Below are 27,689 nucleotides of genomic sequence, written 5' to 3'. Positions count from 1 at the left end.
GTAATTAAGATTTACCACGTAAACTTGATGTGTACAGGAAACTCAGTTGAAATCTTTTCCAAGTTGATACAAATCATGATCTGAAAATGGATAATTGAGAAGTGGCTCCCTTTGTCTAAAATGAGATAGCACATAGAGTTATGAAAATGGGTGTTTGAGTCAATTGTGGTTGAAATTTGGGGAAATAATAGTAAAGTACTAATAATAAACTTTTGAAAGATTCAAAGTACATTTATTATCAAAGAATGTATAAAATATACAATCCTGAGATTTGTTTGCTTACAGGTAGCCACAAAGCAGGAAACCTGAAAGAGCCTAATTAAAGAAAAAAAAATGAAAGACCAACACCCGATGTGCAAGAGAAAGGAGAAAAACACAAATAATGCGAACAATTGAAGCGAACTACAACAACTAGTTTAAAAGCCTTGTGAAAGGTTAACACCTGATATATTGTAAAGTGTGGGTGGAAATGGGAAAAACAGGTCATACGGTGTGGGGATTTTCATGCTCATAGTACTCTGTGGGGCTGTGGTGACACGTATGTGCTGGAAGAAGTGAGTTTGGTGTGCTTGAATGATGGTACAAGTATTTAACAACACTGTTTCTGTTATAGACCTTACGCTGTACCTGAGGATATAGCATGTGTGTGTAACTAGGAAGTGTATAATGATACAACGGTGGGGAGTTCAGACCAAACACCAGAATGGGGAAGGAATGTGACCGAAGGGACTTTGACAGTGGAATGACTTTTGGTGCCAGTCGGGCTGATTTGAGTATCTCAAATCTTCAGGGATTTTCATGCAGAATGGTGCGAAAGAGAAAAAAAACACTCAGTGAGCAGCAGTTCTGTGGGTGAAAATGCCTTGTTAATGAGAGAGGTCAGAGGAGAAAGGTCAGATTGGTTCAAGCTGACAGAAAGTCAACAGTAACTCAAATAACCACACATTACAACAGTGGTGTGCAGAAGAGCATCTCTAAACGCACGACACGTTGAACCTCAAAGTGGATTGGCTACAGCAGCAGGTGGCCATGAACATACACACTTATTAAGTACCTTCCATACCTAAAGTGTCCTCTGAGTGTTTGTGAACAAGCTCTTATGTGTTGTAACAATCGAACTCTATCATTAACTGTCGAGATGAGTAAGACACACGTGACCACCCTCCAAGGAAAATTGCAAATATGCCTTTTATTCGAGGAAAGGGATTCTGTTCTATTGAAGAGACTGATAGCCTCACCCACCACAGTCAAGGTTCAGTTTGACCACTCAATTAATGAATCTGAGTGCACAGTCTGTAGAGGTAAATGTCCATCTCTAATGAGCTTGGTGAAAAAAATAAACTCTGCAACAATCACCTCTATTAGAGACGACAAGAGAGTTCCGATTTGCATCTCCAGCGAGTGAAAAAATTAATGCTCCTTCAATGCCACGTGCAGAGGTTTTTGTCAAGAAGCTTAAAACTCTGAAGCATGTATGAAAAAGCAGCTGCTTTATTTTATTACTGATTGGAATGACGATAATTCTCTCCACATCCACGCATGTGGGGATCTGTTTACATTGTTACAGCTTAGACACACCTCAATACATCAATGTCAAGTTTTCCAAGCAAAATAGTTTACAGTTCTTGTAATTATTCTCAATAACATGATGCAGCTTGCCTTTCCCTATTTATCTATTGCATTGAAACCGGATATGGTGGGAGTTGTCAGAATATACTGTATAAAAGTCACTTCCTTATTCCAAACTTGCATGACTTGCTTTTCATCTCCTCTTCTCATTGGCTGAGAAAGCAAAGAGAGGAAGGAATTTGCTAGCACCAACAGTGGAATTAAATATAGGAGGTCTCGTCGCAGTAACACACTGCATTCTGAAGGGAATAGTTAACCAGTTGGTATCTATCCCCGAGAGGTGAAGATGGTAAAACAGCTCTTCATATGTGCTGCTCTCTTTCTTGCCAGTTTTCATGGGGTTCATTCTCTTAAAATCTGTTCTTTTAACGTGAGGTCATTCGGAAAATCAAAGGCAGCCAGGGAAGGAATTCTGGATGTCCTTGTGAAGGTAAGCCACTGACATTCACTTCAGAGGTCAGTGTGTTTTGTAAAACTGCTTGGTATTTTAAAACCACATAATTGTGTGAAGTATTTCTATTGATGATAGTGACCGAGTCAGATTCAATCGTTCGTGTGCCTGTGACAGGGTAGAACCCCAGTACACTGTTGAATCCCAGTACACAAGGATCTTTCGAACAGAGTCAGATTTCAAAGCACAGTCTGAACTGTGAATAGAGAAATATGATGTGGTCCAGTTATTTCTCCAGAAGTATCACATAAATATTAGTAGAAAACAGTGAAAGCTTCCTATGCATCAATGTGATGAAAGTTGGGATGAAATATCAGAATGACAATTTGTTGTAACCAAAACCTTTTATCATCCTTTATGAGCCATAAAATACAATCACACTAGTGAATGTTAGTGCCTCAATATCTTTAACAGTTAATAATCCCCTAAAACAGGAGCTCCCAACTTGGGGTCCAAGGACCCCTCTGTTAATGGTAAGGCTATTGGCATAAAAATAGGCAGGAACCCCTGCTCTAAGAGCAGCTGCTTTTGAAATGCGAAATGATTTTTATTGTTACTTACACTGAAGTTTCCACCCTATTCACTTGAAATTTTGGCTCTTGTCTGGCCTGGTTCCTGCGCTTCAGCATTTCCCAGTCCAGTGTTTCAACGAAGTTGCCTTACTTCATAAGTATGTGGTGGGAAGTTTCTGAATTGTCCTCCCTGGCTGAAAGGATCACTGTCAATTCCAATCCTGTACTAATTCATCATTCTCCATTCACTACTTTGCAACTGGGAATCCCAGATATATATATTTTCTTTTTCAGTTTCAGGACTCAGAGCAGTTCTCATGCTTCAATTGTGCAAGTGAATCTGTCTCCAACCGACATCCACCCTTCTGATCGGAATGTAATAACCTTCAATCCTACATTATCCTGCGTGCAGATTCAATTACACTGTTAGAAAAGTTTGTGGAATCTGTGGCAAGAACTGCACACAGAGAAAGCTTTGTTCTATCTGGAGTCTGAAGATTTGTAACCTTGTTCATGTATTGTCAATTTGATGGAATGTCCCTGCTGGGGCATCTGGTGACAACAATGGGAAGATTAGGAAATTCAAACAGAATTAATATAGATCAGATTAGATTAGATTCTGAGGACATGCAGTCCTCTTTTATTCTCATTTAGTAATGCATGCATTAAGAAATGATACAATGTTCCTCCAGAATGATATCGCAGAAACACAAGAGAAATCAAGACTGAAACACTGACAAAAACCACATAATTATAACATATAGTTACAACAGTGCAAAGCAATACCGTAATTTGATAAAGAACAGACCATGGGCATGGTAAAAAAATGTCTCAAAGTCTCTCGGAAGTCCCATCATCTCACGCAGACGGTAGAAGGAAGAAAAAAAACTCTCCCTGCCATGAACGTCCAGCGCCGCAATGGATCTTAAAATAATCCCCATAATTTCAGTGGCATACTGGAAAATTTTTACAGTGTTTACTATTTTGAAACAGCTTGATCAACCTTACTCCGAGTTTATATTCAGTCACACTTCTGAGTTACGGCTGCAATTCTAATGACTCCACTCAAAAAGTCTGAGAACTCAAAGTCATAGTAAATAGTAAAAATAAAGGAAAGGTATGACATACTCATCATCATTATGTGCCATGTCATACGACATGGAGATCATGGTCTTCCATTTGTCTTTAGTCTGTCTACCAAGCAAGGGATCATTGCCTGTAGGGAAGACCTCTTCTAAGCTGTTGCTCTATCCAGGACCATGATCGTACATGGCAAATGTTTCTACAGAAAGGGTTTGCCATTGCCTTCTTCTGGGCAGACAGATAACCCCTGCCACTATCAATACTCTTCAGAATCTGTCTGCCTGGCATCAGTGGTCGCATAACCAGTATTTGTGATATGCACCAGCTGCACATACAACCATCCACCACCTGCTCCCATGGCTTCATGTGACCCTGATCGGGGGGGGGGGGGCTAAGCAGGTGCTACACCTAGTCCAAAGGTGACCTGCAGGCTAGCGGAGGGAAAGAGCGCCTTACACCTCTTTTGGTAGAGATGTAGCTCCATCCCGCCACCCAAGTAATACTAAAAAATTTAATTCCAGATTGTACATTTAGTTAGATGTTCAAAAATTAAAACCCAAAGAAATGAGACTCCACAATTTCATTATTTAATTTTCAGTATTGTAAATGGTAAGATACTCTGTGAAGCTCACAACAGAACCCATTTCCCCACTGAAGTTACCTGAAGTTACTGCCATGTTTGTGCATGAGGAATTCTGATTTCCACATTTCCAATCATCTCACTATAACATTTACTTTAGACCACATAATTTCCAGTTAGTTATCCGTATAGAATCTCAATGTAATGAACTTGGAGCAATATTGATTATGAAGTTTTCAAACAATAACAAAGTTGGAAGTTCCATTCTCACATAACAAAGGTACTGAAGGTGGGTTTAATTGTCCTTCAATAAGACTTGAAAAGATACAGAAGTGTTCAAGATTCACAATTGTGTAATGCCACTTCCAATACGCAAGTGTAAAGGAGAACAAAATAATTGTTACTCCAGATCTGATGCAGCACAGAAAAAATACAATAAGATAAAGAACACAATTTAAAAAACACAATAAATATAAATACATAAGAGAGTTTATATACATTGATTATATGTTCATAAAGTGATGCTAGGCACAGAAGTGCCTGTACATAAGGTGACGCTGACAGAAAATGATAGAGTAGTGGAGGTGAGGGGTGCTTTAGTGGGTGGAGCTGTTAATCAGTCTTTCTGCTTGGGGAATGTAGCTGTTTTTGAGTCTGATGATCCTGCCGTGGATTCCATGTAGCCTCCTGCCCTGCATTAAAGACAGTTAATTAGAATATAAAGGAGAAAACAGGAAACAAATGAAATAATCCAATTGAGCTGACGTTCAGATGTGAGAGATAAATAACGGTGAACAAAAAGCTGAAGACTGAAGATGAGGGTGTCAGAATGGGTCTGGGAGACAGAAAGAGGAGGGCCTGAGGAAACATGGCATCAAACTTATCATCAGAATTGAACTGAAGCATTGAAACATGTCATATCAGATCATTCTTTCCATTCTGCCGTAATTTCCAGCCAGGGTTCTTTGTTTTAGTGTATTAGTGTTTACAGATTAAAATATATTCACCCCCAATATTTCGTGAAAAGTACAGTATTTTCTGAATAAAACTTTTTGCTGTAATGCCCTGTGGGACATCTTTATAACTTTCATAGAGAAAGCAATTAAACCAATTAGCCACGTCCTCTGCTTTGTCTCAGAGACCCCTGAAAATGAAGGCTGGGTTTATAAATGGTTCTGAAAATGATCTAGCATTGGTTGCATTTTATGCTTCATATTCCTTTTAGAGATATTTATAAATCAATCAATTGGAATTCCTATCATTTTCTGCAGATAATATCTCGTTGTGATCTATTGTTGATGATGGAAATCAAGGATAAAAGTAACAAATCTGTTCCCGCACTCATGGAAAGATTGAACAAGTAAGACCTTTGAGTTAGTTTTGTTTCCTTAAGCAACACAAATCTATATATGGATTATCCAGTTCTCTTTGGCAATGTCCTTGTAGTAATTTCTGAGCTTGTGTTATTTACAGTATAGGATATATATTTTTTATTATGAACAAAGTTTATTTTTGAAACTTAAAAACAGGCATTTCTCAGCATAGGGAGGGAGGGAACGTCGACTAAGACCATAAGAGGCCTGCGTCGGGCGATTTCATGCCTTACAAGGGCAGATTGGAAGTCTGTGTGGGGCACCACTACTCGCACAGACACTAGAGCAATGTGTGATTAAGTGCCTTGCTCAAGGACACAAACACGCTGCCACAACTGAGGCTCGAACTAGCGACCTTGAGATCACTAGACGAATGCCTTAACCACTTGGCCACGTGCCCAGCATAAATGCAAAGAAATTCTGGAATTTCACAAAGGGGGCTGTGTGAATGCAAGAATTTCCAGCTTGCCGGCAGTTTTTGCTGGTGTTTCTTTCACAGTTATGATCACGGGCCCTAACAGCAGACTGAAAAGTTATGCCAGTCATCCATGATTCATAGCCAGAAATCTATCCAATAAACTGAAACAAAGTGTAACCTTGTACAGGGACAGCATCTCCATTCATTCGAATGGAAAAGAGCACCTGCAAGAGACAAAGGTTAGCACTGCCCTAAGTAGATCATAAATGGGTGATTGTTTTCACAGAAAATCTAGGTCAATGTTCGTTCCTTCATGTTCCTTTAAATGCAGTCACAGTATCAATGTCAAGATCATGACTGACATTCTTTCTAAAAAATAATTAACATAACTTTTAATTCAGAACAGGAAGTGGGCAACAATTGGAATCAGAAAATAGGAAGTCTATGCCCTGAGTGTTAATCACTACTTAGTTTGAAAATTGCTATTCAATTGTAAAATAAATATGTTTTTAACGATTATTTGCTCTAACTAATATTATAAGTATTTTACTTTAGTCATGGCAACAGAAATGAATATGAAGTTATCATGAGTAAACGTCTGGGGATGAAAAGCTACAAAGAACAGTATGCATTTATTTACAGGTACTGTAGTGATTCATTTTTTTCATGTTTAAATTTTGTTTCTGCACATACTTACAAGGTAAGTGAATAATAAGGAAATGAGTGTCAGGATTCTACATGCATAAAACAGTTAATAAGCAGAAGACACTTCAGTATGAAGCCTGACTTTTTAACACATTTGATCTCTTCACTTATTGCAAGTTTCAGAGTGAGATTTATCATCTCACATTTTCTTCTGAGGATAAAGGACTGATTATTTCAATTGCAAACTTGGTTCTTCTGAAAATTTCTTTGACACTTTGAAAAATGTTAGAAATCTACACACAAAACTTGTCATGTTGATAGCAACCTAGAATTATTGAAACTCTTCTCAATTTCAAAATAAATTCACTGCTTGAATATCTGCAAAAACAAGAATACGTGTAATATTTTAATGATATTGAACACACAATATTGTCCTATGTATTTCTTATTTAGAATATTCCTCAACAATGTAACTTTAAAATTTTAAATATAGGTAAGTTGACTTACATGGCTTTCAAAAGTTTAAGGCGATGCAGGTTGTGTTGAGAACGAATTGACAGAGGAATTGGTGATCTAATGCCAAATACTTACAGTCAGAGGAATATAATCACAACTGGTAGAAAAAGTCTTGCATATTAAGACATCTTTTCCACTCCTTGCATCCATTCAAAACTTTGGACCAACTTCTCCCAATTTTTTCTCAGTGGCAATTCTGGAACTGTACAGAGAGCTTTGGAGGATATGTCACCAAACTGCCTTTGCTTCCAATTGGGTCATTTTCTATTGCATAACAAGAACATCACTAACGTGGAAAAACTACTGTGGATCTTCAGTTGGACCACTGTGCAGCTCAGATAGCACACTCTAGTATTGTTGTTAATGTGATGTGCTCTGAGAAATCAACTGTCAAGTAGAGCAACCATTCAAGCAAGCAAATATCTTACATTGTTCATATACAGGAATCCAATTCAGGAGATGAAGTGAAACTGTCTATACAACTAATAAACACAAAAAAAAACTTTAAGTTATTTCTTAGTTTGGTGTTTAATCTGAGCTAATGACTTGTTGACTGTGTACCCTGTTTTGTACACATTTCTGTCTCTATTTTAGGCCTAAACTATTAACACTGAAAAAGAGCTATCAATATCCGGATTCCTCAGCAGACAGTGGGGATGTTTTTGCGAGAGAACCGTTTGTGGTATGGTTTTCATCACGCTATATCTGTGAGTTGCTCCATTTTTTTTCATGAAATACACACCTGAATGTAACTGAAATGCCATGGCAAATGCCATGTTAGCATTCATTTCAAGAGGTCTAGAATACAAGAGCAAGGATGTGATCCTGAGGCTTTATAAGGCACTGGTGAGGCCTCACCCTGAGTATTGTGAACAGTTTTGGGCCCCTCATCTTAGAAAAGATGTGGTGGCATTGGAGAGGGTCCAGAGGAGGTTCACAAGGATGATTCCAAGAATGAAAGGGTTATGATATGAGGAACGTTTGATGACTCTGGGTCTGTACTCGCTGGAATTCAGAATGATGATGGGGGTTCTCATTGAAACCTTTCAAATATTGAAAGGTCTGGACAGAGTAGATGTGGAAAGGATGTTTCCCATGGTGGGAGAGTCTAGGACGAGAGGGCACAACCTCAGGATAGAGGCGCACCCTTTCAAAACAGAGATGTGGAGAAATTTCTTTAGCCAAAGGATGGTGAATTTGTGGAATTTGTTGCTACATGCAGCTGTGGAGGCCAGGTCGTTGGGCATATTTAAGGCAGAAATTAATAGGTTCTTGATTGGACATGGCATCAAAGGTTATGGGGAGAAGGCCGAGAACTGGGGTTGAGGAGGAGATAGAAAAAAAAGGATCAGCCATGATTGAATGGTGGAGCAGACTTGATGGGCCAGATGGCCTAATTCTGCTCCTATGTCTTATGGTCTTATGAAATCACAAAAAAAAAAATCCCAAAGCAGGAAGTGGCATAAACACTAATTTTACTCATCAATACAGATAGTTGATAATCTGTTTCCCATGTTGAGCTGAAGTGTCATCTCTGAATATACTAGCTATCCAGATAAGGAAGAGTTTTGATTTAAGGACTAAATATTGATTTGAAAATTAATAGGTTCATCCAGTTCAGATTTGGAAAATAATTCAAAATTGCCAAGATTACCAGTCTGGGGGGAGAAGGGTAATTCATCAAAACCAGTTCTCACCCACTATCCCAGTGCACTCATTCTCCAGCAGAAACTATTTTAATGAGGAGCAAACTCTGCCCACATTCCCAGACTAGAGAGGCCAAGTCTAGCGGAGCGCACCTGCTGCCAACTGGCCCAATTTCAGCTGATCTGCTCAGGATTCAGAATATAAAGGCCGGAGTTTCTGGTTCTGCAGAGCCAGGCTGCAGCACAAAGTCCAGATTTAGCCATGAACAATTGGGTATTTATTTATTTATTGTGATACAGCATGGAATACTGTAGACGCTTCTAGCCCCTCGAGCCACACGGCACAGCAACCCCTGATTTCATCTAGCCTAATCGCAGGACAATTTATCATGACCAGTTAACCTAACAACCGGTACATCTTTGGACTGTGGAAGGCAACTGGAGCACCTGGAAACCCATGCGTTCACGGGGAGAACATACAAACTCCTTACAGACAGCAACGGGAATTGAACCCGGGTTGCTAGCACTGTAAAGCGGTGTGCTAGCTACTACACTACATGTATTGCCTGTAGCAAGGCTGTAATAGGGTTATTAAGACACTTAGTTTGCTTTGTTAGGTTTCAAAGTTTTGTTAATTTTGAAGTCCTATTAGAATATCATGCATTTCTATTTCATATGATACATTTTAAAGTACTACCAACACTTCTAGTCAGAGTTCTGTTTACTGTCATATGCACAGGTGCCTTTTCTGTACTACACAAAAGTCCAATATTCTTTGCGGTTTCATATGTTCCTGTCCAATTGAATTGCTCTACTAGTCCATAAAGCAACTATTCGGGATACTTTCAACAGTACATCTGTAGAAGTTTTTTTTAAATAAAAAAATGAAACAAATTATTGTACATACTGGAAATCAGGAATCAATACTGCCATTTATCTTCCTTTATTTTCTATAATTATACTCTTGGTGTGATTCAACAATGAATATATTAAAATGCAAATGAAGTAAGTGATATGATAATATATATTTGCCAAAAAGCTACATTGAAAGCAAGGAAGTAGACTGATTTACATGCATAGTGGAAATCAACAAAACATAAAATTAGTATGTACCATTTGAATATTTGAAAGATTTCTTCATTATTACCATGTCTGCATACTTTATTCTTATTTCCTTACAATAGATGAATGATTTACCATGTCACTGGTTATAGAATTCCTTCTTATTTTGCTTGGGTAAATGTTAGTCCATTATTTAATATATCTATTTTTCATGCATTTAAAATATGAGGAGTTCTGTAATAATTTCCTTTCATTTCTTAAGCTGTGAAAGATTTTGTCGTTATTCCTCTGCACTCAATGCCGACTTCCTCAGCCAGTGAAATTGATGCATTGTACGATGTTTACTTGGCGATGAAGCAACGCTGGAGAGCAAAGGTACACGACAGGCTGTTTCTAAAATGGATTGTCATAGTTATAGAATCATTGAGAAATTCAGCGCTATCAGAGCAAACAGGCCCTTCAAAGGCATGGGGGGAGGGAAGCTCTTTTTTTCTTTTCTCACTCTTCCTGATCAATTGGCCCTCATCACTTCATCTCTTTCCATTCTCTCATGCTCTCCAACTGCCTATCATCTGCTGACTCCTCCCACTGGTTCCCCTCTGCACCTCACTCCGTTTATCCCATGCTCCACCTTCCTTTCCTATCAGATTTCATCTTCTTCAGTCCTTTATCATTTCCACCTATCAGCTCACAGCTTCTGACAGCATTCTTACTCCGCCCCACTTCATCAACAGCCTATGATCCCCATCACCAGGATCTACCTATCACCTGCCATCTCCTGCTCTACCTCTTCCCTCCACCTTCTTATACTGGCTAATTCCCCTCTATCTTTTAGCCCAGATGAAAGTTCTTGACTTGAAATGTCGCCATTTCAAAATGTTAATTGCTGGTTTTACGTTCTGTTACAAAATTTAATACATTACGGCATACAAGTTATGTACAACAAGCTTTGGCTCACTTGTGGGTTGCTGTTAGATTTGGCTTAACATTGCTCCCGCGAATAAGGCGCCTTATCAAATACAGCTTGTATTATAAAGGTGATAAGAAAGCAAAAGGATTTTACTCATACAGGGGTGGGCTCCAGTAACAAAAAAAATTCTAATAATTAGCTCATTGTTTTGATGCAAAAACCCTGCCATTAATCTACATTAATCTTAAATGTCTCCTGAGGAATGGATAGTGAGTCGCCAGATACAGAAGTTTTGTCTAGAATTGTGGATCGTGACCATTATGGTATTGTGCTACCACAGACTAAATTTACAAAGCTTTAAACAGATAAATGAAAATACTGTACTTGCTTTTATTTTACCTTGTTATTACTCCCCCCCCCGCGCGCGCGCTCTCTCTCCCCGCCCCCCCCCCCCACACACACACACACAATTGGTTTTCCTTTCATGTCTTGGAAGGAAAGAAACGACCGCCTACTTTGTGAAGACTGTAGATTGAACAAAGAGAGTTGTGCACAAATGTACACATTCTACAACCGCTCTGAATAAAGCCAATGAGAAAGGACGAACAATCAAACGGAACATTTAAGATTACCTTGGAGGAATAATGCTATATAATCATAAAACCATAAGACCATAAGATAGAGGAGCAGAAGTAGGCCATTCGGCCCATTGAGTCTGCTCTGCCATTAAATCATGGGTCCATCCAATTCTTCCAGTCATCCCCACTCCCCTGCCTTCTCCCCATACCCCTTGATGCCCTGGCTAATCAAGAACCTATCTACCTCTGCCTTAGATACACCAATGACTTGGCCTCCACAGCCGCTCATGGCAACAAATTCCACAGATTTACCCCCTCTGACTAAAGAAATTTCTCCACATCTCTGTTCTAAATGCATGTCCTTCAATCCTGAAGTCGTGCCCTCTTGTCCTGGACTCCCCTATCATGGGAAATAAATTTGTCATATCTAATCTGTTCAGGCCTTTTAACATTCAGAATATTTCTATGAGATTCCCCCTCATTCTCCTGAACTCCAGGAAATACAGACCAAGAGCTGCTAGACATTCCTCATACAGTAATCCTGGAATCATTCTTGTGAATCTTCTCTGAACCCTCTCCAATGTCAGTATATTCTTTCTAAAATACGGAGCCCAAAACTGCACACAATACTCTGTGTGGTCTCATCGGTGCCTTACAGAGCCTCAACATCACATCCCTGTTCTTATATTCTATACCTCTAGAAATGAATGCCAAAATTGCATTTGTCTTTTTCACCACCAACTCAAGCTGGAGACTAAACTTTATGGTATTCTGCACAAAGACTCCCAAGTCCCTTTGCATCTCTGCATTTTGAATTCTCTCCCCATATTAATAATAGTCTGTCCCTTTATTTCTTCCACCAAAGTGCATGACCAACATTGTATTTCATTTTCCACTTGTTTGCCCATTCCCCTAAGCTATCTAAGTCTCTCTGCAGGCTCCCTGTTTCCCTAACACTACTTGCTCCTCCACCTATCTTTGTATCATCAGCTAATTTAGCCACAAATCCATTAATCCCATAGTCCAAATCATTGACATACATCGTAAAAAGCAGCGGTCCCAACACCAACCCCTGTGGAACTCTGCTGGTAACCGGCAGCCAGCCAGAATAGGATCCCTTTGTTCCCACTGTCTGTCTTCTGCCGAAGAGCCAATGCTCCACCCATGCTAGTAACCTCCCTGTAATTTCATGGGATCTTATCTTGCTAAGCAGCCTCATGTGTGGCACCCTATCAAAGGCCGTCCGAAAATCCAAGTACACCATATCTACTGCATCTCTTTTGTCTACCCTGCTTGTAATTTCCTCAAAAAATCGCAGTAGGTTAGTCAGGTAGGATTGTCCTTTCAGGAAACCATGCTGGCTTTGGCCTATTTTGTCATATGCCTCCAGGTACTCTGCAAACTCATCCTTAACAATTGATTACAAAAACTTCGCAACCACTGATGTCAGGTTAACAGGCCTATAGTTTCCTTTCTGCTACCTCCCACCCTTCTTAAATAGCAGAGTAACATTTGCAATTTTCCATTCATCCGGTACAATGCCAGAATCTATTGATTCTTGGAAGATCATTGTTAATGCCTCTGCAATCTCTCCAGCTACTTCCTTCAGAACCCAAGGGTGCATTCCATCAGCTCCAGGAGATTTATACACCCTCAGACCATTAGGCTTCCGGAGCACCTTCTCAGTCGTAATTTTCACTGCATATACTTCACTTCCCTGACACTCTTGAATGTCCAGTATACTGCAGATGTCTTCCACTGTGAAGACTGATGCAAAATAAGCATTCAGTTCCTCTGCCATCTGTGTGTCTTTCATTACAATATCTCCAACATCATTTTCTATTGACCCTATATCTACCCTCAACTCTCTTTCATCCTTTATACAATTAAAAAAGCTTTTAGTATCTTCTTTGATATTAGTCGCCAGCTTCCTTCCATAATTCACCTTTTCCTTCCTAATAACCTTCTTAGTTCCTTTCTCCAAGATTTTAAAAGTTTCCCAATCCTCTATCTTCCCACTAACTTTGGCTTCCTTGTATACCCTCTCTTTTGCTTTTACTTTGGATCTGACTTCACTTGTCAGCCACGGTAGTGTCCTTCTTCCATTTGAAAATTCCTTAGTTGTATATCTGTCTTGTACTTCCCTTATTTTTTGCAGAGACTCCAGCCATTGCTGCTCTGCTGTCCTTCCTGCTAGTGTACCTTTCCAGTCAACCTTGGCCAGTTCCCCTCTCATGCCATTGTAATTTCCTTTATTCCACTGAAATACCGACACATTGGAATTTAGTTTCTCCTTCATAAATTTCAAAGTGAACTCGACCATACTGTGAGCTCTGTTCCCTAAGGGTTCCTTAACCTTAAGCTCTCTTATCACCTCCGGATCATTGCACAACACCCAATCCATCACAGCCGATCCCCTAGTGGGCTCAACAACAAGCTGTTCTAAAAAGCAATCCCTTATTCATTCTACAAATTCTCTCTCTTGAGGTCCAGTACTGGCCTAGTTCTCCCAATCCACTTTCATGTTAAAACCCCCAATGATTAGGTTAGATTAGATTATGAGGACACTCAGTCCTCGTTTATTGTTATTTAGAAGTGCATGCAATGATACATGATACAATTTAGAAATGACACAATGCTCCTCCAGAGTGATATCACAAGAAACACAGAACAAACCAAGACTAAAACTGACAAAACCACATAATTATAACATATAGTTACAACAGTGCAAAGCAATACCGTAATTTGATAAAGAACAGACCATGGGCATGATAAAAAAAAAAAGTCTCAAAGTCCCGATAGCCTCATCATCTCATGCAGACGGTAGAAGGGAGGAACTCTCCCTGCCATGAACCTCCAAGCGCCGCAAACTTGCCGATGGCGCATCATTGGAAGCACCCGGCCGCAGCGGACTCTGAGTCCGTCCAAAAACATCGAGCATCCGACCAGTGCTTCGACCCTGCCCCGGCTGCCAAGCAACAAGCAAAGCCGAGGACTCGGGACCTTCCCCTCTGGAGATTTCGGACCACACAGTAGCAGCAGCAGCGAAGCAGGCATTTCAGAAGTTTCACCAGATGTTCCTCCGTGCTCTCAAGTCCGTCTCCATCAAATCAGGATTGTGCATGGCACCCTACTTGACAAATAACAGACATCACCACCAGAGTGGCTGCTGTGAGCTGCGTCGCGCCGCCATCTTCTCCTCTCCTTATCATGACTTTGCCCTTCTGACATGCCTTTTCTATCTTCCGGCTGACGTTTGGGGGCCTGTATACAACTGCCATTAGTGTCCTTTAACCCTTGTCATTTCTTAACTCAACCCGTAGAGACTCTGTTTCTTAACTCAACCCATGAAGCTCTGGAAAACGAGCAAAGAAACCCTCGTTCTCATCTCTTTCAGTTTCAGCTCCTACATTTCAAAATTTAATTGCTTTTTAGTTTCATTAGGTTATAAAAAGAGTCATTAGCTGTTAATAAAAGATGGTACTCACATTGAATAGATGAACTTTAAAAACTCCTTGCACGGAGCTATGTGAATATCAGTGGCAGACAGAAAATTAAACCTAATTTAGAATTTCATCCATGTTTCCTTTTAGCATGGAAAGATGCCATTCAACCCCATGAGTCTATGCTAGCTCACAGTGCAATCCCATTTCCTGCGAATATATTCTTTCTAACATGTTTGTCAAGTCCACACTGATGCTCCTGTTACCCACTAGGGGGCAGTTTAGAGTATCCAATTGAACTACAGTGAGAAAGCTTTGGAATGTGGAAGGAAATGGGGTACCTGAGAGAAATCCACGTGATGTATGAAGAAATGAAAGCCCAACACAGACAGCACCAGAGATTAGGAATTAATTTGATCACTGGAGCTACGAGGCATGAGCAATACCTGCTCCCCTACGTTGCCAAAATATATTGGGCTGACAGGAGTACAAAAGTATTGTGTCTATTGTATATTCTGAAGATATCACTCCTCTGTCACAGCTTGTCATTCCTCAGTATGTCCAGGATGACAGATTTAACCAAGCAATGTGAATCGTTGTGTCATACCCAGAATCACAGTATATTTGAATATGCAGGAAAGGAACACACAAATAAACACAAAATAAATAAATGTAACCCTGATCATTCTTAAAGATATATAGACAGTAGCTACTAATTAATAATCAGTAAGCCACTGGGAATAATGGAAATGACAAAAAGTGAGCCACTAAATTCTTCTTCAATACTTTTGAAAATCCTGGTGCCAGAATTGAAAATGAGAAAGATAAATCTGAGCTTTTAAACATCTCAGATTACATAGATTGGATGGATTTTGTGACTGGACTGACAACAGCGTGCTAATCAAACTTTAAGTTGTACAGAAAGCAAATGGATCAGCCCCAGCAACAAATCTTCCCAAAAACCTTACACACACCTGGCTTAATTCCTTGGGCATCTCCTCTCCCAGCACCATTTCTAAGGACCTTGATATTTCTGTCCTCAACCACAGCTACCTGAACACTTCCAACTACCCGAGGCCCTGAACTCCACTGTTTCCAGTAACCACAAAGCAGAAGAACATACTTTTGCTTAACTTAGACCTTGCTTCCTTCTACATCTTTTAACCAGCCACTAGTGCTTAAGCCGTGTGTTGCTCTCTTCAGATTATCACGCTTCATAATCCTAATCCTAGGAGGAAATTGATGCTCATAAACTACAATTACAACCGTGCTAGTTTCCTACAAACATTCCCATTTTAAGTAAAAGAGAGCTTCATTATTCACAAGTATTCTTGTTGCACCGAGCCTTGTGGCACATCGGGCAGCAACTTTACCATTTCTTTAGCATTTCTGACAGTTTTTTACGAGGCTGAGTTGCTAGCTCGACGCTCAACCCAGCAAGGATGGAAAGAGTGGAGGGAGCCACCTGGATTCGAACCCGGGACCACTGGCCTCAGAGTCCGGTGCTGATGCCACTTCACCACCGGCTGGCTATTCACAATTATTACCAAGGAATTATGAGTACTGTATTGACAAAAGGGTAATTGGGTCGGTGTTCTTAATTTCATTTGGTCCAATATTAGTCTTGTGGAACCACCATGACAATCTCCTAATAGCTGGAAACAAAAAGGATTTCGAACAAAAATTTAATGTGTGAACTTAAACCTCTCAATATGTGTGAATTAACCAATCAGGTTTCACACAGGTTCCCTTTTCATCGGCAAGATAAGTAGGATCCATGAAGATGGACAGAGCAGACTGTATAATAGTCTCCAAGAATACTGCAAATTACAACAGGATTGAGTCCCTGAAATATATTTTGTTAGGCAAAATTTTGTAAACAGAAAAGCGCAAAAAAAGCCATTATAGACATTTTAGTATGGTGTTTTCTTACGTATAAGTGGGGAATTGGCACTATTCACTATGAAAAATGGATTTGTAAATCAAGGCACGTATGCAAAGAGAATGAAAATACAGCATAAATTTGTAAATGCGACATTTGGTAAATCAAGGAATACATATACATTCCAACATATTCTAACAGAGGTGTCTACTCAAAATAGATACTATAGAACATAGAAATCCACTGCACATTACAGGCCCTTCGGCCCACAATGTTGTGCCACTCTAGAGACTGCCTAGGGTTTCCCTAGCACATAGCCCTCTATATTCTCAGCTCCATGTACCTATCTAAGAATCCCTTAAAAGACCCTATTGTATCCAACTGAAAGGAAATACTTAAAATATAATACATTTAAGATATGATAGAGTGGGAAGAAATGATGAAATATATACTAAAAGGTTTTTGGCTTTCTCCAAAACTGCTTTGTGCAAGCATATCAATTATTATTGCCACAGAAAATTTGTAAATTTAAACCGGGTACGTGCCTAGTACAAACTAATGCTGCTTATTTACAGATACACTAATAGGGCAGACCAAGGTTTTTTTTAATGTTTACCCCTGTACCCTCAGAATTTTTGATATTAGGATTTATCAAAGGCCACGTATATCTAGAAAAAGATTGTTTTTCCCTGCCCTTGATGTTGCTGTGTTCTTGTAATACCATTGCGTTTTGTCTTGAACAGTACTTCATAATTATGGGAGACTTCAATGCAGACTGTGGCTATGTCCCCAAGAAGGCATGGAAAGATATCAGACTGCGAAATGATACCAATTTTGTCTGGCTAATTGGAGATGAAATTGATACAACAGTAAAGGAAAACACAAACTGTGCATATGACAGGTGAGAAGTCAAATGATGCTGGAAAGGAGTAAACAGCAAGGGAATTCTTAGTTTTTTTGAAAATGGTTCAAGCGCGATCTGGATCAAAGATGGCTTGTTGTAATAAAACATAGTAGCGTCCTTGAGAACTCCCTATATTGTGAGTGAAAAGACTTTTTTTTCATTTATTTTGTTTTCACTAAAAGCAAAGTGAATCATTTAGGGTTGTTAAACAATCTCAATCAGCAGATTCACGCAAGTCTCAGCAGAGTCTATGTGGAAGCCATAATTTAAAACCCACAACATTGCGTGTGCAGATAACAAAAATACTTGAAAAGTCAAGATGTAAATGTGAACTTTTGGGTACAATCTCTCACAATGACAGGAGTTCTTAAAGTGATGCTTTCCTTTAAGTGGTGTTAATGTGATAAAGTCAGCCAGAATGAGAAACAAGTAAAACTCAGGCGCTGGGATCTGAACTAAAAACATAAAATCTTGACTGGACGAAATCTCCCAGCATTTCTGAATCCGTTTCAATCAAAGAAGGTCTTCATCAGCCAATGCAAATATCTAGCGAGTGCGGGGGTAACTGCAAAATCCCTCCTACACATAATAAAAGTGGAAAGTATCAGGACCATCTGAATGATTCCAGATGTCACCACACTGACTCCTGATAATGGATCAGATGGGAATGGGCCCTTTATCAAAATCTGCAAAATGACTCACCTGTTCCAATGCACAAAACCCAGTCCACTTGCAAAGCAGATGTTCACGTCAGAATATCTCATCAGTGACCTAATTTGTTCATTGCCAGCTGACTGCACACCCACTGACCTCTACATTTCAGTGCATCATACGTAGGCTTATGATCATGATTCAATTCTTCGAAGCTGCTAGGCTGACGTGGAGATGGTGGTTTCAACTAGTGATAAAGAATGTTAAAATTGTGCAATAGACATTGTTAGAATTTCTAAGACATGATTACAACTTATATCAGTGGGCTTAATTTCCCCTAAAAAAACCAAAATTCCTCCAACAAGGCAAAAGGCAAGAGAGATTAAAGAAACTAAAGTAACACCTAGCATATATCTGGAAAAACAGGAAACCTGAGATCCCATTACACCAAAATAACAGATTTTACAATCTCATCACTTGGGAGAACTTCAAAATGAAACCGGATCAGTAGTGTGGAAGGAGAACAGAGCGTAAACACAGTCTGACTGATGTAACAGATATTAGGGGCAGAGGGAAGCAACCATCTAACCACAAAAACCTTACAATGAGGGTATGAGTAACTTCAGTAAAGTTGAGAAATGAAAATCTGAATGAGTTTCATACATTATTTCCGCTTCCAATTGTTAAAAAGAGTTTCAATTTGCCAAATTGTGATCACAGACAGCCAGCGTGTGAAAGAAACCTACCTCCCCTCCTTGTAGTTGTGTAAAAATAATAACAAAAATCAAATACACATAATCAAAATCAATTAATCTTCAATAATTGACATACAAAATAATAAAATACATATCAGCAATTGATACAATCTTATTTATCAGATCTACACTGAACCATTAACCACAGATGTTTAAAATTCAACAGAATCCATGAACGCTTAGTCAAAAAATACATTCAAGACAGAGAATTGACAAAATTTTTGGTACCAAGTGAAATAAGGAAGGTAGAGTTAAGGTACAGGATTTTCCAAGTTCCCATGCATTGTGAAGCAAACAATTCAACCGATCCCTGCTGTAATTTCTTGTCCTATGTTTAAAATAAAGAAAATGCATTAATGAATGAATATACAACTCACACAAAGTGCCGAAGGAACTCAGCAGGTCAGACAACATCTATAAAGGGAAATAAACAGTCGATATTTTGGGCCATTACCCTTCATCGGGACTTCTTTGTGTGCGTTGCTGGAAATCTTGAGCATCGACAGAATCTCTTGTATTTCGTACTGAATGAACATACCTGTGAAAGCACCACTATCATTCTGGTGTGTGATCTGACAGGTTTTGCCAATAGGTATATAAGTGAACAGGTTGCTTTCATACACCAGCAGAATCAGACTGGCATCGTGCTCACGGGTAATCAGATCAGTTTCACACTCAGTCACACGAAACCAAATTATTTTCACTTTACAGATTAGTAATCAGACAAGTTCTTGCTGTCGTATGTATAATAAGATGTATTTCACATGTGATCAGATTCATTTTGCATCACACATTTGGCACCTCAATTATTTTTGGATTGGTTTTGGTCTGCTGAATGACTTCCTTAGATGCCTAATCCGTCACTAGTTAACTAAACATGTTGTTTCAGGTGTAACCACAATTGTCAATTGTTCCTAGTGGCTTATCTTAGAATTTATACAATTACCTTTTTCATTATTTTATAAAACAGGATTGTACTTCGTGGTGGAAAGTTATTAAATGCAGTCGTTCCAAATTCAGCCAAAATATTTAATTTCATGGAAGCTTACGGCATGACTGAACAACAGGTAATTCTAAGCTATCCCAATTCCCTAGTAATTGCATTGAGTAACACAAGACTGGCAGAGATAAACTTGTGGCTACCGAATGGATAAAGGTGACGCCATGAAAAATTTAAACACAGACCAAGATCTATATGTGTAACACTATTAAAAATAACCATTCAAAATCCCAACATGGTGCAATGTTCCAAAGTGCTTCACAGAGGTGTGGTGTGGGAAGCACTTTGGAATATGTTAGCTGAAGATTATTTTGAAGTTAGGCTTTAATATAAGAAGATAGAACGTTACAAGCGAACCCTATCAGAGTGTGTGGTTGTGATAGTAAAAGACCCTGTTAAAAGCAGAGGCTGGTGCAAGGGAAGGCAGAATAAACGGGGCAAAGTGTTCCTAGGAGACACAGAGGCAGGTGTGTTGTTGAGGTGTGGAAGGTGAGGCATGACCTGCTTCATGAAGGCCGAGATTTTTGAATTGTAAGAAAGGGAGCCAGTTAAGATTACAACCAGTGGGGGTTAGAACAGAACAGTACGAGAGTGTTAGGGCTTTGAAAGAACTACAATTGAACATGGTGGGAAAGACACGAGTAAAGGTTGCAATGGCCGTCACAGTTATATGAGTGCAGTGTGCGGTCAGAGGTTGATGTAGGGAGTGTTGGCTGGGGTTAAAGTGCAGAGTTTGAAGCCCAGCTCAATCAGGGCACCAAAACTGAACATGCCTCAGTAACTGATCAGAAAACAGGACAGTGACACAGGGAAATTCAGCAATCTTTCCCCACAATAATTGAAGAGGACTAGGTGGAAGAAATGCTTCATTGTCTATCGAGATGGCGACCAAACAATGTGGGCAAAGTGGGAAGTTATCTTTGGATGCTGCAGGATGAATATAAAAACCAGCTCTGTCACTAGGAATGACGACAGTTGGACGTCAACAGCAAAGCAAAGATGAACATAGACTGCCTATAGTGACTGGGTAAATTTGGGAGCAGCAGCCAGTGTAAGTGCAGGGATTGGAATTGTGCAAGAACATGGCCCTGGGAACCAGAGTAAATGATAAAGTGGACAAATTTTTGAGAAATCAGGTATGACAAGGAACATCAAAGGTACATATGATTTGGAAACCAGACTTAAAGGAATCATAAGAGAAGCTAAGTAAGGTTAGAATGAAGTAACATGGTTAAGTTTTATGGCAATGTGGAGAGGAGTGTCTGTCAATGAAAGGATTTGAGTCAGAATTATACACTCAAACATTAGGAAAGCATAAATACTTACTTTTCGTTATTAGTTATATAAATGTAGGAACCATTATTTTTACAGCAGGTTCTCACAAGCAGAAACTGATGGATGATAATGAATGCCTGGAGAGATTTAGAGAGAAAATGAAATGTGTACTACAGGATGAGATGCTCAAAAGACCATGGAGGGCCTAATGATGAAAGTCACACCACCAGAATGACAGACACAAAGGTTGTTTTCAGTGTATCACTGACATTACCTCAGTAAGAGAGATGCCACAATGATCCTGATCAAAAATGAGCATATACTGCTGCAGTTTAGGATCTTGGTAGATACTCAAACAAAACAAAAAATAAAGCAGAAAATGGTACTTTAAATCACGAATGTGTGACAGTAATGGCATTAGACTGTTAAGTATTACGAGTACTTGATCATGCTTAAAGGCATATTAATCTAATTGTGTAATTTCATTTTGAAAATGCAAGTAATTTACATTTCACATTTCTCATTTTAAGATGAGTCAAATTGTTCACAACACCTGCTATTATCTTCACACAAATGTCTTAGTTGAGAGTGAAGATATATATTTCCTGAGTCATACAGGCCACAAAGGGACCAGGAAGATAGGTCTGAATGGCTAAGAGGAATACGTAAATATGTCCATTAGACCATAAAATATTGGAGCAGAATTAGACCATTTGGCCCATTGAGCCTGCTCCGCCATTTCATCATTGCTGATCCATTCTTCCTCCCAGTGCCAGTCTCCTGCCTTCTCCCCGTATCCCTTCATGCCCTGACCAATCAAGAAGTGAACAACTTCTGTCTTAAGTATACACAACAGCTTGGTCAAAACAGTCACCTATGGCAATGAATTCCACAAATGTACCACTGCCTGGCTAAAGCAAATTCCTCCTCATTGCCGTTCTAAAAGGACGTCCCTCTGTTCTGAGACTGTGACCTCTGGTCTTTGGCCCCCCCCACCATAGGAAACATCCTCTCAACAAAGGCCTTTCAACATTCAATGGGTTTCAATGAGGTCACCCCTCTTTCTTCTGAATTCTGGTGAGTAGAGCCTCAAAACCTTCAAACACTCCTCATATGACAAGTGTTTCAATCCCAGAAGGATTTTCATGAACCTCCTTTGAACCCACTCCAATGTCAGTACATCCTTTCTTAGATAAGGGGCCCAAAACTGCTCACAATACTCCAACTCAGGCCTCACCAGTGCTTTTTAAAGCCTCAAGATTACATCCTTGCTCTTATATTCATGTCCTCTTGAAAGGAATGCTAACATCGCGTTTTCCTTCCTCACCACCAACTCAATCTGTAAATTAACCTTTAGGGAATCCTGCACGAAGAATACCAAGTCCCTATGCACTTTAGATTTTTGAATTTTCTCTCCGTTTAGAAAATAGTCTAGGCTTTTATTTCTTCTACCAAAGTGCATGACCATACACTTCCTATACTGTATTCCATGTGCCACTTCCTTGCCCATTCTCCTAATCTGTCTAGGTCCTTCTGTAGCCTCCTTGCTTCCTTAAAACTACCTGCCCCTCCACTTATCTTTGTATTGTCCACAAACTTAGCCACAAACCTATTGATTCCATCATTCCAAGTCGCTTGGATATAATGTAAAAAGTGGTCCCAACACAGTCCCATGTGGAACACTGCTAGTCGCTGGCAGCCAACCAGAAGAGGCTCCCCTTATTCTCATTCTTTGCCTCCTGCCAATCAGGCAATGCTCTGTCCATGCGAGTATCTTTCTTAACTCTTAAGTTGTTAAGCAGCCTCATGTGAGGCACCTTGTCAAAGGCCTTCTGAAAATCCAAGTACACAAAATCCACTGACTCTCCTTTGTCTATCCTGCTTGTTGTTTCTTCAAAGAATTCCAACAGATTTGTCTGGCAAGATTTTCCCTTAAGGAAACCACGCTGACTTTGGGCTATTTTATCATGTGCCTCCAAATACCACAAAACCACATCCTCAAAAATTCATTACAACTTCCTCCCAACCACTGAGGTTAGACTAACTGGCCTATAATTTCCTTTCTTCTGCCTCTCTCCCTTCTTGAAGAGTGGAGTGACATTTGCAATTTTCCAGTCTTCCTGGACCATGCCAGAATCAATTGATTTTTGAAAGATAATTACTAATGCCTCCACGATCTCTTCAGCCACCTCTTTCAGAATCCTACGTACATAACACCTGGTCCAGGTGACTTACCTACCTTCAGACCTTTCAGTTTTGCAAGAATCTCTCCCTAGTAACGGTAACTTCACACACATCTGCCACCAGACACTCCTGATCATCCAGAATATCACTCGAGTCTTCCACAGCAAAGACCGATGCAAAATACTTATTCGGTTTCTCCGCCATTTCCTTGTCTCCCAACCTCTCCAGCATCATTTTCCGATGGTTCACTATCTGCTGTCGCCTCTCTTTTGCACTTTATATACCTGAAGAAACTTTTGGTATCCTCTTTAATATTATTGGCTAGCTTACCTTTGTATTCAATCTTTTTCTTCTTTATGATTTTTTTAGTTGACTTCTGTTGGTTTTTAAAAGCTTTCCAACCCTCTAACGTCCCACTAATTTTTGCTCTATTATATGTCCTCTTTTTGGCTTTTATGTTGGCTTATTTTACCAGCCACGATTGTGTCATCCTGCCTTTAGAATACTTCTTTTTCTTTGGAATGCATCTATCCTGTGCCTTTTGAATTGCTCCTAGAAATTCCAGCCATGGCTACTCTGCTGTCATCCCTAATAGTGATCCTTTCCAATTAACTTTGGCCAAATTAGGAATGCCTCATGCCTCTATAATTCCCTTTACTCCACTGTAATACTGATACATCCAAATTTAGCTTCTCCTTCTCAAATTGGAGGGGGAATTCTTTCAGAGTATGATCACTGACCCCTAAGGGTTCTTTTACCTAAAACTCTTTAATCAATTCCAGTTCATTGCACAACACCCAATCCAGAATAGCTGATCCCCTAGTGGGCCTCTCTAAAAGAGCCATCTTGTAGGAATTCTAGAATTCCTGGGATCCAGCGCCAACCTTATTTTCCCAGTCTACCTGCATATTGAAATACCCATGACTTGTAACATGCCATTTTGACATGCATTTTCTATTTCCCCATTGTAATTAGTAGACCACATCTTTAGTACTGCTTGAAGGTCTGTATATAATTCCCATTAGGGTCTTTTTATCCTTGTACTTTCTTAATTCTATCCACAACAATTCTACACTTTCTGATCCTATGTCACCTCTAACGGTTTGATTTCATTTTTTACCAACAGAGCAATGCCACCCCCTCTGATTCTCTACCTGTTCTATCAATACAATGTGTATCCTTGGACGTTAAGCTTTCCGCCACGATTTAGAGACTCCTGCAAATGTCATAAATGCCAATCTGTAACTGTGCTAAGAGTTCATCTACCTTATTCCGTATACTGAACACATTCAAATAGAACACCTTCAGTCCCGTATTCACCCTTTTCGATTTCGCCCTGCTTTTATGTTGCAACTCAACCCGTTGACTGCAATTTTGCTCTATCAACAGCCTCTCCTCACTATCATCGCCCATGTTTGTAAACCAACTACCCCATCCTCAGTCCTATCACTCCGGCTCCCATTCCCCTGCCAAATTAGTTCAAACCTGCTCGTAATGATAATGGCTGCCTTCGGGTTCAGGTGTAACCTGTCCCTTTTGTACAGGTCAGAAAAGATCCCAATGGTCCATAAATGTGAAACTCTGCCCCTTGCATCAGTTCCTCAGCCATGCATTCATCTGCTATATCATTCTATTCTTGCCCACACTGGGGTGTGGCATGGGCAGCAATCCAGAAATTACTACTCTTGAGGTCCTGATTTTCAGCTTTCCACCTGGCTAGGAGAGCTGTGATAGACCACATATGACAACAGCAGTAACTGTTTAGGATGGAATGACCAATGGGAGGGGTGGAGATAAAAGTTGTTACTGTAGTCCTCTACAGCAACTGCACATGTGAAGATACTAAATCAAAAACAGGATTGTTTTCGGCTGTGATGTCCTCTGTGCAACATCAGCTCACCTATGAGTAAAAGCCTCTCCACTTAGTGTGTAGAGATTTACTGCTACGTGTCTGCTGAACTTCCCTTGTACAAAACTTATGTTTTCACAAAGGGTTTCTCTTTCTGTAAATTGCTCTTCCTCTCCTAAAGCAAATGTCTATCTTCCACTTTGTATCCCGATAGAGGAGCACGACTGAGGTAAGGAACTAAGTGGGGATGTAGGTAAAACCCATTTCATTTACACTATTGCAAAAGTGCCCATTGATGTTCCAATATGCATTTAAGTTTCAACAAGGTCATTTGATCCATTATGCAAGCCAAGATTATTACATTAAATGTAAATATTGGACATGTGCCTCTAACAAAATTAGAGTGTCTTGTTTCTCCCATTTGTCAGGCTCTGAACGTGAGTGACCACTTTCCTGTGGAAGTCGATCTGCAGAAGTCCTATGGCTTTTCTAGCTGGTTGAAGTCTCGCAAAGGTCTGAAAGGGTAGAAAATGACTCATATAACGGCTACTTCACCTCTCTGTGGAATGAGAGCATATTGCTTCTATTATCAGTTTTAAGCTTCATGGTAACTCATTATTTGCTTTAACTCTTAAGTTGCCAGCTCCAGAATTTATTATAAGCAATACATGAAATTTGTACAACTCAAGAGGGTCATTCAGAGCCAATTCCAGAGGAACCATTTCCTTCCAATCAACACCCTTATCATCTCAAAGATTGGGTAAGCATTTGGCTCCTGTGTTTCTAACATCACAGGTAAAGGTAAAGGCATCCGTTAGTCTTGCGAGAGCATGGATCTGCGCCTGGAAAGTCTTCACTCTCCAGGGCGCAGGCCTGGACAAGGTTGTATGGAAGACCAGCAGTTGCCCATGCTGCAAGTCTTCCCCCTCCATGACACCGATGTTGTCCAAGGGAAGGGCATTAGGACCCATACAGCTTGGCACCAGTGTCGTCGCAGAGCAATGTGTGATTAAGTGCCTTGCTCAAGGACACAACACATGTTGCCTCGGCTGGGGCTCAAACTCACAACCTTCAGGTCACTAGTCCAATGCCTTAACCACTTGGCCACATGCCCACACATCACAACAGGGACAATATATTTAAAGTGCTTTACTAACTGTAAGCTTCTTTTATGAGGCCTTGGGGTGGGGAGGGGAAGGATTGCATCTTGAGGTCATAAAAGAGGTTATTTAAATACAAGTTTTTTTTCCCCAAACATTCCCTTATTGCTCCAGAAACACATCAGGGCCCAATTTCATCCAAAGTCTTGGAAAACTCCAGTTCCTTGACCTTTTTCACTAACTATGCCCTAGCATTAAGGTTTTGCAAGTTCTCATTGAGATCTTTATTACTTCGTAGTTTCACTCCTTTTTATATAACTCATCTCTCTGTGATAATATGTGTCAACAATGAATTCTCAGAGCTCCAGAGTATTACACATCCTCTGACTCCATACACAGGCTGACGCTATCTTCCAGTTACTGCAGCCTCAATTCTAATGGAGAAAAATTCAGGCATTCAAATGTATTGGACTCTGCGGAGAGAACTGTAAGCCATGTTAACTCTCTTACCTCAATTGTAAGCCAACAATTAACCACTAACCTAGAACAGATGGGAAGCAATACCAAGCCAGGGGAAATCTGGACAAAGTGGAAGTTTTCTGCAACACTATCTAAAATGCTTAGGTTAGCACTGGAAAGTTCACAGAACAGGATGTTAATTTCAACTAACACTGAAAGGAAAGTATGGTTAACTGACATGGCATGGACCACGTTCAGTGACAGGAGAGGAATTCTATATTAGGCATAATATCAAAAATTTTCCATTTTAACTTCCTGTTTGTAAGTTAATGCAATATGTCATGTTTCAGAAAGAAATTGCTATTAAAACTGTATATAATTATGATTGACCATGAGCTATTAAGATCAAAAGATTGTTGATGGTTTGTCCATGCAAAATGTGAACATACTGCACTAACAGTGCTTTATCTTGATGTACATTAGGCACTTCCACTTTTGTATGAGATTCTGAATAAATTACATGTATATCAATTGTATTTACTTGTTATGGACAGAAGTTTTCTATAATTATTAAAAGAAATAACCTTCAGTTCATTTAGTTGACCACATTGAAAAGGAAGAGACTGGAAATGGATGTAGGCATTTTTAATTTTAAAAAGATGAACACATGCTGGTTACCTGCTGCTCTGGCAGCATAAGTTCTGTATCTGGAATAATTGGTTGAAATCACAACTTATTTTTAATGAATTTTATTCAATGTGTATATATCAAAGGAAGTAGAATA

At 39.7% G+C, this 27,689-nt stretch overlaps 1 protein-coding gene across 1 annotated transcript; it reads left to right on the top strand.

The window, feature by feature from the left end:
* The first annotated feature begins 1,780 nt into the window (after positions 1 to 1,780).
* LOC140211060 (deoxyribonuclease gamma-like) lies at positions 1,781 to 27,453 on the top strand. The gene is made up of 8 exons (XM_072280463.1): positions 1,781 to 2,059; positions 5,527 to 5,615; positions 6,602 to 6,688; positions 7,802 to 7,914; positions 10,178 to 10,290; positions 17,472 to 17,629; positions 20,009 to 20,105; positions 25,775 to 27,453. Exons 1-8 carry the CDS (start codon positions 1,916 to 1,918, stop codon positions 25,871 to 25,873), a joined length of 900 nt encoding a protein of 299 aa, XP_072136564.1. The 5' UTR covers positions 1,781 to 1,915; the 3' UTR covers positions 25,874 to 27,453.
* Positions 27,454 to 27,689: the final 236 nt, after the last annotated feature.

This window comes from Mobula birostris, chromosome 16, assembly GCF_030028105.1.
Source record: "Mobula birostris isolate sMobBir1 chromosome 16, sMobBir1.hap1, whole genome shotgun sequence".
Taxonomy (NCBI): Eukaryota; Metazoa; Chordata; class Chondrichthyes; order Myliobatiformes; family Myliobatidae; genus Mobula; species Mobula birostris.
This window is presented reverse-complemented; position numbering and strand designations above follow the sequence as displayed.